We start from the raw sequence: 15,374 nt of genomic DNA, 5'->3' as shown, positions 1-15,374 counted from the left end.
TTATTATAAATGAATTAGAGGAGCAAGGAGGAAATTACCTCTAAGATCTTTGGATAGGGAAGGAGTTCATGACTAAACCAAGTGATAGAGAAGATCATGAAATATAATTATTTTAAATATTTAAAATTTAAAAGTTTTTGCAGAAACAAACCTGATGTAAAAATTAGAAAAAAAGGTTACTGGGGGAGAATCTTTGCAACAAGATTCTCTGATAAAGGCATCTTATTAAATATATCTCTGTTTGTGTTTGTATACACACATAGGTATATGTTTATAATGGAATCAAATTTGCAAGACTGAAAACTACTACTCAATTGATAAATGGTTTAGTTTCCAAAAGAAGAAATCCAGATTCTCATCAGTCATATAAAAATGCTCTAAATCACTAATAGAGGAAAGCAATTTTTAAGGATCTGCCTCACTCCCGTTAGACTGGCAAAGATGACAGAATCATAAAATAGTAGATGTTCAAGGAAGTGTGAGAAACATATTCAAGTGCATTGTTAATGGATCTGCGAATTAGTCCATCCATTGTGGAAAGCAATTTGGAATGATACTCCAAGGTCCATACATACTCTTGGCAGTAGTGGTTTTCACTACTAGATCTGTACCTCAAAGAATTCAAAGAAAGTGGAAAAAGTTCTATATACATAAAAATATTTATAGCATCTCTTTTCATTGTAGCCAAAAAAGAGGTTGTTCTCCTATTGCCAACTAGCTAAACAATTTGAGTGTCCTCTAGATGCTCCTGTTTGCACATGACATCATGCTGATTTCACAAGCTCCTTAACATTGCAGAAAATCCTGGAAGATGTCTGTAAGAACTGAGAAGTTTGGCCTGACTATCTAAATAGGGAAAGATCAAGTGGAAATAGAATGTTAACATTTCAAATTTTGACATGCAACTGTATGGAGAGCCTATAAAGCTTGTCCATTAGTATGTATATCTGTAGCAGAGAGTGTAATGGATGAGTTAGGCCCTGAATTAAACAGGATGAAGAGGAGAGTTGAACTGGATTGCCTTCAGGAAATTGTGCAACTACTTGATTGATCCTAATTTTGTCCAGAAACAAAGACCCATCTTTTTAGTACTCATATTACACCACTGTCTTTGTATGGTTTCACAACTTGGAACCCTACAGTCTATAAAGGATTAAAAGTGCTTAGAAAATAATGGAGAGATTCATGATGGATATGAGTAGGCTTCAACATGTGACCAATGAAGAACTTAAAAGAATAAATCTGAAAAATATTGAGGATATATATGATAGAAAAAGGCTGGTCACTAGACAAGGGCCAGGGATAATGTGTACAAACCAGTTCTTCCACTGGTAGCTTTGTGATTACAGAGGAAATTGAGAAAGAATTCTAGCATATTGGAGGGTACTGTGTTTTGAACTTATGGAAGACTGATAAAAGTCATACAGAAGACATGGATAAGTTGCTATTTGCATTGTTAGAATGAACATTAAAATCGGTAGGCTCCACTCCTTATTGATAGAATCACAGATCTATTTGAGTATTTAAACAGTTAGTGGTAAGTATTCAAATCCTATATTCTTTCTCTCTGTTGGTCTATATTGCTTCATTTAGATTAGTCAAAAAAACTTGTTTTAAGCTGGGGCTTCAATTGGTGTGAATTTAGGAATGAAAAGTTTGTAAGTCTGATTCTGGTATATCTAATCATGACTTTTACTTAAGGTTTTATTATCATTCATTCATGAAACTATTAACTTTAAAAAGTGATTATGTAGATTGATGGTGATCTTTGTTTTTTAGATAATACCCTAAAACTATTGAAAGACTTAATGAACAGAAAATCTCTTCAAGTGCCAAATATTTATTACCATTTGCCTCATTTATTGGACAATGAAGGAAGCCTTCAACCTGCTGTGCAGATTGGTTTTGGAAGAGCAAGAGGTACGCTTTATTTTCATAAAATTACTAAAAAGATTTCTTTTGTATGGATCTTAATTTGGCTTTTCAAATATGCTATGGTTTTATCTGACTACTCAGAGTTAAAGTTTTCACTTTAGTTATAATTGTCTCTCTTGAAATCAGCTGCTAAATTCCAAGATCTAGGTAAGGTAAAAAAAAAACCTCTATGAAGATGAAAGGAATTAGGGCCCTTCTGACTCATAGCTGTAGGATTTGGATGATAGGGAAATATTAAAAAAAAGATGATTCTTAAATTTTGGAGATTAAGATTTCATAGCCATACTTAGAAGCCTATTCCAATGTTTAATAGTTCTTATGGTCATTTCATGAGGGTTGCTCTTATGTCTGTCTTTACTTTTTCTTACTAAAATGGAAGCATTTCTTCTGTTTACTTTACTGTGGATTATAAAAGCAATCAGTTTTTATCTCTAAAAACTTCACATACCCAAAAATAGTTTTTAGGAGCATTCATTGCTTTACTGAAACAGCTGTTATGTCCTTTGATAGCTGTTATCCCTTTCATCCAATTTATTTTCCATTCTTTTAATTATTTTAATTATTTTTTTCTACATCTTTAACTTCACCATTCTTTTCAAAATGTGAAAATAAACTTGAGATATGTTATTTTAATAAAAATCTAATCATGACTAAAAGGGTTAATTCTTAGCTCTTGCATCCATGTTCACTTTTTTGAAAATAATACTGTTGCTTTCATTTAGTTTGTGTCTCTTAATTCTTTCTTATAGTTATATCTTCAATCTTTTTATCTGTTTCTTATTCGGAGGTGTATGCTACTGTTTTCAGTGCCACAAAAATTTATGAAGCACTCATTGTGTCAACGCAGTGAAGATACAAAAATCAAAATAAGACACAAACTCTGTCTTGAAGGAATGTATACTTACTTTATGTTTACCTCTAATTTTATCCTGTCTTGCCTTCTCTAACCTACTGAGGTCATTTAAATTCTCTTCCCACTTTAAAATGTATTTTCAGTCCTGTCTTAGTGGTGTCTGTGAGTTTATTGGGGATATTCTCATTTTTTTTTTACCTGGAACACAGAATTCATAAATTTTTGTGTACTAAATGTAAAATTACATATATCTCATTGAGAAGCAGACCATTTTCTTTTGTATTATGTTTTGTTTTGTTTTATGGTTTCTCCCATTCATTTTAATTCTTCTATGCAACATGACTAAGGTGAAAATGTATTTAATAGAAATGTATATGTAGAACCTATATAAGATTGTACACTGTCTCAGGGAGGGAGTGGGGAAGAAGGGGGGAAGGAGAGGGAAGGAGAGGAAAAAAATCTAAGATATATGGAAGTGATTGTAGAACACTGAAAATGAATAAAATAATTTAATAAAAAAATATATATCTCATTGAAGCTCTGTAATTTTTTTTAATACACCTTTGGTCTGTCTGTCTCCCTCTCCTTCTCTCCAGACCAATTTTTTTTTTTTTTTTTTTTGGTTTAGGGAACTTCTAGTAAAGAAATTGCCCTTTACTTGCCAAGCCCAGCTATAATTTCTCATCTTGTTGTCTGAGACCTTGAGAGGTTAAATGACTTGGTGAGAGTCAAATAGCCAGTAGATGTTAGTGGAAAAGCTTGTTTGATGAACTAAGCTTGTGTCAGGTTAGTTCCCTGGTAGTTTAGGTTGATATTGGGAAGAAATTAGACAAGTCATGATCCATAATAGTTAACCAAAGGAGATTTACTTAGTGAGAACATAAAAAGAACATTTAGAATGGGGAGAGAAATATTTTTATAGGGTAAAGTAATGATTCATTTGAGCCCAGCTTCTTAGTGAAGTTCATACTTTTAGTCTGTGATCGTAGCCTAGATGGAACCCTAAAGCTTTTGTCCTTGAATGGTGGCCTAAACCCTTCTTCCCTGAAGCATTCAAATGTTGAGAGCTTCAGTGCCTTTTAATAAAACCTTTGTCTGTCTTGCATGTGGATAGGGAAGGAGTGGGCCTTAGAATTTTGGTGCTACCATAACTTGAACCTAGATCTTCTTGATTTTGAAGCAAGTTTTCTTCTGCTTCTTTTTTTTTTTTTTTATTTAACTTTTAACATTTATTTTCACACAATTTTGGGTTACAAATTTTCTCCCCTTTTATCCCCTCCCCCCCCCAAACCCAAGCTTTCTAATTGCCCCTGTGACCTATCTGCTCTCTCCTCTATGCTCCCTCCCTGCCCTTGTCTCCGTCTTCTCGTTTGTCCTGTAGGGCCAGATAGCTTTCTTGACCCCTTAACCTGTATTTCTTGTTACTCAGTGGTAAGAACATTACATTTGGTCCTAACACTTTGAGTTCCAACTTCTTTAGCTCCCTCCCTTTCCATCCCTTCCCCTTGGAAGACAGGCAATTCAATATAGGCCATATCTGTTTAGTTTTGCAAATGATTTCCATACTAGTTGTGTTGTATGGGACTGACTTTATTTCCCTCCATCCTATCCTGTCCCCCATTACTTCTATTTTCTTATGGTCCTTTCCCTCTCCATGAGTGTCGACCTTGTATTGCATTCTCCTCCCCATGCCCTCCTCTCCATCCTCCCCCCCACCCTGCTTGTGCCCCTGTCCCCCATTCTCCTGTATTATGAGATAGGTTTTCCTATCAAAATGAGTGTGCATTATATTCTTTCCTTTAGTGGAATGTGATGAGAGTAGACCTCATGTTTTTCTCTTACCTCCCCTCTTTATCCCACCACTAATAAGTCTTTTGCTTGCCTCTTTTATGAGAGATAATTTGCCCCATATAACTTCTCCCTTTTTCCTCCCAATATTTCTCTCTCACTGCTTGGTTTCATTTTTTTTTTTTTTTAAGATATGATCCCATCCTCTTCAATTCACTCTGTGCACTCTGTCTCTATGTATGTGTGCGTGTGTGCATGTGTGTGTGTGTGTACTCCCACCCAGTACCCAGATACTGAAATGTTTCAAGAGTTACAAATATTGTCTTTCCATGTAGGAATGTAAACAGTTCAACTTTAGTAAGTCCCTTATGACTTCTCTTTGCTGTTCACCTTTTCATGGTTCTCTTCATTCTTGTGTTAGAAAGTCATATTTTCTTTCCAGCTCTGGTCTTTTCATCAGTAAAATTTGAAAGTCCTCTATTTCATTGAAAGACCATTTTTTCTCCTGAAGTATTACACTCAGTTTTGCTGGGTAGGTGATTCTTGGCTTCACTCCTAGTTTCTTTGACTTCTGGAATATCCTATTCCATTCCCTTCTATCCCTCAATGTAGAGGGTGCCAGATCTTGTGCTATCCTGATTGTATTTCCACAATACTTGAATTGTTTCTTTCTAGCTGCTTGCAATATTTTCTCTTTCACCTGGGAATTCTGGAATTTGGCCACAATGCTCCTAGGAGTTTCTCTTTTTGGATCTCTTTCATGCGGTGTTCTGTGGATTCCTTGAATATTTATTTTGCCTTCTGGTTCTAGAATCTCAGGGCAGTTTTCCTTGATAATTTCATGGAAGATGATGTCTAGGCTCTTCTTTTGATCATAGTTTTCAGGTAGTCCCAGAATTTTTACATTGTCTCTCCTGATTCTATTTTCCAGGTCAGTTGTTTTTCCAATAAGATATTTCACATTATCTTCCATTTTTCGAATCTGCGCGGTATGTTCTGAGATATCTGTCTTTCTCATAAAGTCCTTAGCATCCATCTGTACCATTCCAGTTTTGAAAGATCTATTTTCTTCAGTGAGCTTTTGAATCTCCTTTTCCATTTGGTTAATTCTTCTTTTGAAAGCATTCTTCTCCTCATTGGCCCCTTGCACCTCCCTTGCTAGCTGAGTTAGGCTAGTTCTCAAGGTGCCAATTTCTTCAAGACTTTTTGGTTCTCCTTTAGCAGGGAGCTGATCTGCTTTTCATGCTTCTCCCTCATCCCTCTCATTTCCCTTCCCAGTCTTTCCTCCACCTCTCTAACTTGATTTTCAAAATTCCTCTTGAGCTCTTCCATGGCCCGAGCCCATTGGGTGGGCTGGGACACAGAATCCTCGATTCCTGTGTCTTTGCCTGATGGCAAGCATTGTTCCTCCCCATCAGAAAGGAAGGGAGGAGGTGTCTTTTCTCCGATAAAGTACCCTTCAATAGTTTTATTTCTTTTCCCTTTTCTTGGCATTCTTCCCAACCAGTGACCTGACCTCTGAATGTTCTCCTCACACCCACCTCGCCTCCTGGTCCTCCCAGCCAGCGTTTGGGGACTGAGATTCAAATGCTGCTTCCCGCCTTAGGGTTTTTGGCGGGGGCAGGGCTGCTATTCAGTGTGGGAATTAAGTTCAGGTGGTCAGGGGCAGGGCCGCCTCTCTGGCTCAGTTCCCTCTGGGGGTTTATGCACAGACCTTCCACAATGGATCCAGGCTCCTGTCCATTTGGGGAGCCCCTGTCTGTAGCCGCCTCTCAGCTTCTATCTCCTGGGGGGGCTTGAGCCATGGGGGCACCCCACTCCCCTCTCAACCCGCCAAAGAGACTCTCTCACCTACCCCCGTCAGTCACCTGTTGGTGGGGTAGCTTGTGCCGCCGCTGGAGATCCCGTCTCTGGAGCCTTCTCAGATCTGTACCTCTCGGAGCCGCTGCCGCCGCAGGTCCAGGCTGGGCTCCGCGTCTGCAGCGCGACGGACCTTTTGCAAGAGGTTTGCAGGTCCCTCTGTGGGTGGAGGGTCCCGCGTGGCCGCAGGAGATCCCGTCCCCGTAGCCCTCTCGGATCTTTTCCTCACGGTGTCGTGGCCGCGACAGGGCTGCCCTCTGCTCCCCGTCCCGGCGCCCAGTCCACGGCGCGAAGGACCCCCCGCGAGAGGTTTGCAGGTCTCTCCGGAACAGAAATCTCCCTCGCTCCAATATTCCGTGGTCTCTGTGTGCAGAATTCGCCCTGGGTTGGTCCCCTCTAGCCGTTCTGTGGTTTGTGTGTTCGGAGCTATGTGTATGTGCGTCTTTCTACTTCGCCATCTTGGCTCCGCCCCCTGCTTCTTCTTAACAGGTAAAAATATTAAGTACTAAAAGCTTCAGGACTAACTTCTGTATCTCTCTCCATTTTGCTTCTGAATAGTTTATTATTACCCTTTGGATAAGTAGCTCTAGTAAGTTGGTAGTTGCTTCATTGAACCAATATGTTTTTAATTTATGAGAATGCATTTAAACAAATTATAGCCTGTGTAAAGTCCATTATATTTACTTATTTCTCCACATATGAGACCTGTGACTTTTTCAAAAGGAAAGTACAATAAAATTTTGTTGAATCAGTTTTTGTATAAGAACTCTAAAGTAATATGCAATTTTTTAGAGAGGAAAAATTATGGGCAGAAAGAGTTGACAATTCAGTCTGTTCAGTTTTCAAAAGGTACCTGTCTGATTCCTTTAAAAAACAAAAAAGGCTTTAGAACTTCCTCCCAAGAGGCTTATCTACACAGGAGGCAGACTGCCCATGTTCCACATTTCTATTCCAGCCAAACCCTCAATTTGCATCAGACCAAAAATAATCAAGAATTCCATTGAAACTACAATTAAGTGACTTCTTCCATCTCTCTACAACATGAAAGATAAGTCCGAAGCTTGGGACAATAGGAAAAAGTCTGCCATCCCCAGTAAAAAAACCAGTGCCAATTCTTCCCATTGTGACCAGAGATAAAGATACATGTAGCTTGCAAGATTCTCTGTGGAGATAGCAAGAGGAGAGATCTCCTCTAAAAAAGCCTCAGGGCAAGGCCTTTGGAAATCAGTAACACATCGTTACAATGGGCAGTGCCCAGAGTGGTGCAAAAATAGCTTGATATACATTTTTTAGAGTCCAGTTGCAGGGACTCCCAGGTCCCCAAAACTCTTTTCTTGAAATGCCAGGAAGGGTCTTGAAGATCAAATTCTCTGATCCTCAAAAACCCTAAGAGAGAAATAAGGACTAGAAACCAGAAGATGCAGGGTCTATCACTTCACCCAAAAGAAAAGTGGGAGGCAGATCCTGACCATGACACAAACCCCTCATTCAGGACCAACAGCAGGAGAGATGAGTAAACAAAACACTTAACAGTATCAAAAATTCTATAAAAATAGAAGTAACTAACAACTATAAACAGAGATTCAAAGGGAAAATGGATTTTCCACAAGGACTACATGAATATCTAGGAGAAATACAGGAAGAAACTTTTTTAAATTTAAATTTATTTATTTAAGTTTTCAACATTCATTTCCACAAAATTTTGGGTTCCAAATTTTCTCCCCATTTCTCCCCTCCCCCACCCCTAAACGTGGAGCATTCTAATTACCCCTATCACCAATCTATCCTCTCTTCTAACATTCCCTCCCTTCCCTTATCCCCATCTTCTCTTTTGTCCTGTAGGTCAAGAAAAATTTCTATACCCCATTACCTGTATTTCTTATTTCCTAGTTCAGCAGTTGTTCCTAAAACTTTTGAGTTCCAACTTCTCTTCATCCCTCCCTCCCCACCCATTCCCTTTGGAAGGCAAGCAATTCAATATAGGCCATATCTGTGTGGTTTTGCAGATGACTTCCATAATAGTCATGTTGTATAAGACTAACTATATTTCCCTCCATCCCATCCTGCCCCCCATTTCTTCTATTCTCTCTTTTGATCCTATCCCTCCCCAAGTGTGCTCCCTCCTCCCACCGCCCTCCCTTCCATTATCCCCCCCACCCTGCTTATCCCTTTCTCCCCCACTATCCTGTATTGTAAGATAGGTTTTCATACCAAAATGAGTGTTCATTTTATTCCTTCCTTTAGTCGAATGTGATGAGAGTAAGCTTCATGTTTTTTCTCTCACCTCCCCTCTTTTTTCCTCCACTGAAAAGTCTTTTACTTGCCTCTTTTATGAGAGATAATTTGCCCCATTCCATTTCTCCCTTTCTCCTCCCAATATAATTCTCTCTCACTGCTTAATTTCATTATGTTAAGATATGATCCCATCCCATTCAATTCACCCTGTGCTCTGTGTGTGTGTGTGTGTGTGTGTGTGTGTGTGTGTGTGTGTGTGTAATCCCACCAACTACCCAGATACTGAAAAAAGTTTCAAGAGTTACAAATACTGTCTTTCCATGTAGGAATGTAAATAGTTCAGCTTTAGTAAGTCCCTTATGACTTATCTTTGCTGTTTATCTTTTCATGCTTCTCTTCTTTCTTGTGTTTGAAAGTCAGATTTTCTTTTCAGTTCCAGTCTTTTCATCAAGAATGCTTGAAAGTCCTCTATTTCATTGAAAGACCATTTTTTCCCCTGAAGTATTATACTCAGTTTTGCTGGGTAGGTGATTCTTGGTTTTAGTCTTAGTTCCTTTGACTTCTGGAATATCATATTCCATGCCCTTTGATCCCTTAATGTAGAAGCTGCTAGATCTTGTGTTATCCTGATTGTATTTCCACAATACTTGAATTGTTTCTTTCTAGCTGCTTGAAATATTTTCTCCTTGACCAGGGAACTCTGGAAATTGGCCACAATGTTCCTAGGAGTTTCTCTTTTGGATCTCTTTCAGGAGGTGATTGGTGGATTCTTTAAATATTTATTTTGCCCTCTCATTCTAAAATATCAGGGCAGTTTTCCTCTATAATTTCATGAAAGATGATGTCTAGGCTCTTTTTTTGATCAAGGCTTTCAGGTAGTCCCATAATTTTTAAATTGTCTCTCCTGAATCTATTTTCTAGGTCAGTTGTTTATCCAATGAGATATTTCACATTGTCAGCTATTTTTTCATTTCTTTGGTTTTGTTTTGTGATTTCTTGGTTTCTCATAAAGTCATTAGCCTCCATCTGTCCCATTCTAATTTTGAAAGAACTATTTTTTTCAGTGAGCTTTTGAACCTCCTTTTCCATTTGGCTAATTCTGCTTTTTAAAACATTTTTCTCCTCATTGGCTTTTTGAACCTCTTTTGCCAATTGAGTTAGCCTAGTTTTCAAGGTGTTATTTTCTTCAGCATTTTTTTGGGTCTTCTTTAGCAAGGTGTTGACCTGTTTTTCATGTTTTTCTTGCATCTCTCTCATTTCTCTTCCCAATTTTTCCTCCACCTCTCTTACTTGATTTTCAAAATCCTTTTTGAGCTCTTCCATGGCCTGAGACCATTGAATATTTATTTTGGATGTTTGGGATACAGAAGTCTTGACTTTTATGTCTTTCCCTGATGGTAAGCATTGTTCTTCCTCATCTGAAAGGATGGGAGACTATATCTGTTCACCAAGAAAGTAACCTTCTATGGTCTTATTTTTTTCCCCCTTTTTTGGACATTTTTCCCAACCAGTTACTTGACTTTTGGGTCCTTTGTCAAGAGTAAGGTATACTCTGGGAATCTGTAAGATCTCAGTTCCTCCAAGGTGACACAATCAAGTGTGTGCTAGTCTGGATGCAGAGAGGAGTTTTTGTGCCCAGAATCTTAGCAGAGGTTCCTCTCCACAGCCACCTGGCCTCCAGTTCCCAAGTCAGCACTGGGGTCTGATTTTCAGATAAGCTGGATGGGCAGGGCCGCCATTCAGTGTGAGACAAAGAGCAGCTCCCCTAGGGCCTCCCCACAGGGCAGAGGCAAGAATCACCTCTTTAGTGCCCCCGGGGTTTTTTACGCTGCAACGATGGATTGGCTGCTACACCTGCCAATGTGGCCTCTGTGGCAGCTGCCTGAAGCCGGAGCTATGGGAAGGCCCTTCTCCCTTCCTGGCCAGCTGAAAAAACCCCTGTCACTCACCTTTGGCGCCTGTGGGTTGAGGGATCTGGGAACCACTGCTGCTGGGACTGGGGATTCCGCAACTGGAGATTCCGCCCCAGAGGGCTGTTTGTGAGCTGCATGGCCAAGGCTGGGCTGGGCTCTGTTCCAGGTCCCGTGCAACGACATTTCCCATGGGCCTTTCAGGTCCCCCTGGGCTGGAAATCTCCTCCACTCTGTTGTTCTCCACTTCTACTGCTCCAGAGTTTGTTGAGAGTCCCTCTCTCCAGGTTTTTTATGGGCTGTGTGGGGAGACCCTGCATGTGTGTGTCTTTCTACTCCTCCATCTTGGCTCTGCCCCCCAGAAGAAATTTTTAAAAACAAAATAGAACTTTGGAGGAAATAATTAGAAAGAACAATTAGTGGAAGAAGAGAACGTGGCAAGAAATGGACTCTTAAAAAAGGATTTTCTTACTCAAGAAATTGACTTGAAGAAAACTATAATAGGTCAAACAGAAATCACTGACCTCATGAGGCAGCCAGAAGTAGAAGCACATTAACAGATGAAAAAAAAGATAATGTAAGATACTGATTATCAAAAACAGCTAACCTGGAAACATGTTAACTTAAGAATCTTTGGACTCCCTGAAAACCACATTTAAAAGGAAAAAAAAAGAATTCTGGATGCTATTTCAACAAATCGTAAATGAATATTGTTAGAATCTATTAGAACCAGAAGGCAGTGTTAAAGAAGAAAGAATCTACTTTTTAAATGGAATTACAAAAGAAAAGGTCCCAGTATTATTATAGTAAAAATCCAGAGCTTCCACATCAAAGAAGAAATAATTACTAGCACACAGAAAGCAGTTCAAGTACCCAGAAACCAGTTAGGATGACACAAGATCTGGAAGCTTCTACATTAAATGAAAAGGGATTTTGGAATACAGTATCTCAAAATGTAACCAAGAACAACATATTTTGCAAAGCTGAATGAACCTTTAGTGAAACAGAGGACCTTTAAGCGTTTCTGTTGAAAGAACCACAGCTGAGTAGAACTTTGAAATGCAAAACCAATTCCAGAGAATCCAAGAAAGGTAAAATTTTTAGAGAAGTTGGAAGGAACTAACTATATGATAGTGTAGTGCTAATGAATAATTCTATTTTAATAGAAACAAGTACTCCTTTATTCACCATACTGGTTCTCAAACTAGCGGGGTTTTGAGGTAGTAAAAAAAGGAAAACAGAATCCTTGAGAGTGGATTGGTTGTTTTCTGAGTTTTTGGGAAAGAAGGGGGGAAAGGAGGAATATATTAGTGTAGAAAGTTGGATTAAAGTGGTAGAACTTGCTATTTCTCATAATTGAGGGTATCTGAAAAGAAGAGTATATGGAGAAAAGGATAAAGGGGAGTGAGCATCAGGTGACCCTCACTTTTATCTGAAACAAAGTAAATTGAGCACACATGAAGAGTTTAGTGTAGAAATCAACAGAGATAAGCAGGGATGGAGGGGTAATTAAAGGGGAGGATAATACAGGGGAAATAATAGTTGCAAGCAAAATAAACTTAGTTAAACTGAAGGATTTAAAAGGGAAGGGGAAAAAAAGCAAAGAACTAGAGACTAAAAAGATATCTTAGATTTCCTCTTAGTAACAGAATGGCTGAACAAATTGTATGATACGTATATAGTAAAATATTATAGCATTGCAAAAATGGACAAAAGAAACATTTTAAGAGAATCCTGGGTGATATGAATTGATACATAGTGAAAAAATGAGAATTAAGAGAAGAACTTATACAAAGGCAGTAACTTTGTAAAGAAAGACATCTTTAGAAGGCTTATGACCTGTGATCAGTAAGTGCAATAACTAGATATGATATCAGAAGACATTCTACCCATCTTCTAATAGAGAAATGATAGACATAAGGTGCAGAAAAATACATTTTTTGGACATGGTCGCTTGGTTGATTCATTTTGCTTAACTCTGCTTATCAGTTACAGAGTTTTCTTTCAAATTGGGACATTAATGCACTGTTGACGGACTTATAAACTGTTCCAGCAATTCTAGAGAACAATTTGGAACTACACCCCAAAAGCTATAAAATTTTGCATACCCTTTCTTTGACCAGCAATACTACTACTAAGTTCGCTATCCCAAAGAGATCAAAGACAATGAAAAAGGGCCTATTTGTGCAAAAATATAGTAGTCCTTTTTGTGATAGCAAAGAAATTAGAAATCAAGAGAATAATTATCAGTTCGGGAATTTATCAGTTGTGATATATAATTGTGATGGAATACTATTGTGTTTTAAGAAATGATGAAGGGGATAATTTCAGAAAAACCTGAGAAATCTTAGATGAACTCATGCAGAGTAAATGAACAGAGCAGAACATTGTACACAGCAACAAGCAATGTTGTAACAATGTTCAACTGTGAAAGACTTAGCTACTCTAATTAAAGCAGTGATCCCAGACAATTTCAAATGATCCATGATGAAAAATGCTGTCCATCTCCAGAGAGAAAGAACTGATGGACTCTGAGGGAAAACTTAAACATACTTTTTTCACTTTCTTTCTTTTATGTGTGTGTGTTTTCTTTTGCAACTTGGCTAATATGGAAATATGTTTTGCTTGACTTCACATGTGTAATTGATACCATATTGCTTGCCTTCTCAGTGAGTGGATTTGGAAGGTAGATAATTTGGACCTCAACATTTAAAAAAGATGAATGCTAAAAGTTTTTTTAATGTATTTGGAAAATATTTCATAAAATAAATAAAAATGTTCATAAAGGAGAGGTTTTTTTTTTTATCTTTATCTTTCTCTTGGTTTTTATTTGGTAGGAAGTTAGTGGGGTAGTAATAATGATGCCAAAAAAAGAGGGTCATGGTAATTTTTTTTAAATGCACAAAAAGAGAACAGAAGTACATTCATAAGAAATCAAAATAGAAGCATAAGTTTTGAAAATAATGTATATAATTTATTATTATGTATTTAAAAATAGTATAAAATAGAGATTCCCGTTATTATATGGAGTCCTTTTTATATTCTTTGTATGTGGAAATTCTCTATTTTGATATTTGTAAAAATAATTTTGCTAAAAAGAACTTCAAAAGTTACATTGAAAGTATGTGACTCTGGGGAAGAATCTCCCTGTGCTCCAGTGTAAGAGTAATTAAAATGGGAAGATTTTTCCCATTCATTAATAGGCCTGAGTCCCATGAGTCTGTGGTTGGAGGAATTTACTGAACCATGGCACAAGAAGAGATAGAGCAGGAAAGGTGAAAGAGGAAGAGAAGGAGCTGGAGCAGAGCTGAGAGGAAATTGGTCAGAGCAGTCAGAACTGAGGGAGAGAAAGCAGGCTGGCTGGCTAACGTGAGTGAGAGAGTTTGTGATTTGTTTAAGGGAGCTGGTTTGTAGGAAGCCTAACAGAAGGAAGGTTTGGGGACGGTATTGCCCTCTACATTGTTATTGTATATAGATTTCTTTGTTGCTGTGATGAATCTGGTTTTCTGGTGTTGGGATTTAGCTTTCTGGTGTTTGAATAAATGTTTTGATTATTCCATGTGGAGAGTCTGTTGTATTTCATGGTACAGCATTGTACAATATCGTGTTACCCGACCAACTTTCTAAAACTGTAAGTTGCCAAGCAGAAGTTATATCTTCTGAGAATTTCTTTTACCAATGAATTTGTAGATCTTGACTCTTCTACCACCACCACTCCCCACCCCTGTGCCCCACAAAAATTTTGGTGGGAGTCAGAGAATTTTAATTTCATATCTTCTCCGTGAACCTGTAGTTATAGAATTTAATTTTGATTCTAGTGCTCCCTCAGGGTGGGAAAATAACACCATTTTATGGGGAGTGAATGAACAACATGTACATAGAAAATTAAATACAAAACATGGATAAAATGATTTACACTGGGAGAGGGCACAGTTATATTATGAAAGATAGTTTGTTAACAATAGAACAGAGTTTGCAGAGGACTTAGTGGGAGGATAGAATAAAATGGAAAAGGGAAATAAGAACGATGGTCCTGACAATGATGGTGGATCTTTGACCTAGGCAGTCATGTAGGAAAATAGAATATATTACAGAATATAGGAATTCTGAATAGAACTAGAACCTTAAATTGTCATGTCCTTCAAAGTATCAATAGTAATGTTGATTTGATTATTTGATTTCTGAATAAAGATAGTGGTGACACATGGTGAGGTGGTGACTGATGTCTGAGTCTACCTGATAATCCAGGAAAGGTCTGAGATTGTTCTGTGACCTGATTAATTAAGGAGGAATGAAACACATATTTGAAGTGTTTATCCTCCATTTCTTAGCCAAAACTGTTTTAAACCAGGGCTCACTCTAGTATTTAGATGACTTCGTCCAGAGAGGAAGTGCTGGAGGGAAGGGAGGGGAAGGGAGGTTGGTCCTGTAGAGGTGATTGATGTAGAGGAAGAAGGGTAGTAGTGCAGATAACCAATCTTGAGTCCTGCCTCAAGTCAGAGGTTGGTGAAGCCCTGGGTCCTGAGTGACTACAGAGAAATCTGCTTTTTCAAATTTTTTCTGCCCAGGGAAGAGCACAACAGGATTAGAGGAGAGTGAGAGAGCTTTTGAACTGGCTGGATGGGTGTATTCTGCTGGTCATCTGCACACATATCTCACTTCTCTCTCTTTGTTCAGGGTCTGATAATCAAATCAAATCAAACTTTCCTCTGCTGCAGCAAAAGGTATGACAGTCTACTACTGTATGGATACTTACGTCTGCAAGATTTTTCGTGATAGTCTGCTTAAACTGT

At 38.3% G+C, this 15,374-nt stretch overlaps 1 protein-coding gene across 3 annotated transcripts in view; it reads left to right on the top strand.

Annotated features, from left to right (window-relative positions):
• Nucleotides 1–15,374, top strand: part of MGAT4A (alpha-1,3-mannosyl-glycoprotein 4-beta-N-acetylglucosaminyltransferase A) — a 151,948-nt gene that overhangs the window by 73,523 nt on the left and 63,051 nt on the right. For all 3 annotated transcript variants that reach the window (XM_072614605.1, XM_072614606.1, XM_072614607.1), the window contains one exon: nt 1,780–1,920. In XM_072614605.1, the coding sequence (XP_072470706.1) occupies nt 1,780–1,920 (141 nt within the window). The remainder of the gene's footprint in view (nt 1–1,779; nt 1,921–15,374) is intronic.

The sequence above is a fragment of the Notamacropus eugenii genome, chromosome 5 (genome assembly GCF_028372415.1).
Source record: "Notamacropus eugenii isolate mMacEug1 chromosome 5, mMacEug1.pri_v2, whole genome shotgun sequence".
Classification (NCBI taxonomy): Eukaryota; Metazoa; Chordata; class Mammalia; order Diprotodontia; family Macropodidae; genus Notamacropus; species Notamacropus eugenii.
The sequence above is the reverse complement of the archived record's forward strand: the minus strand, read 5'-3'. Positions and strand labels throughout refer to the sequence as shown.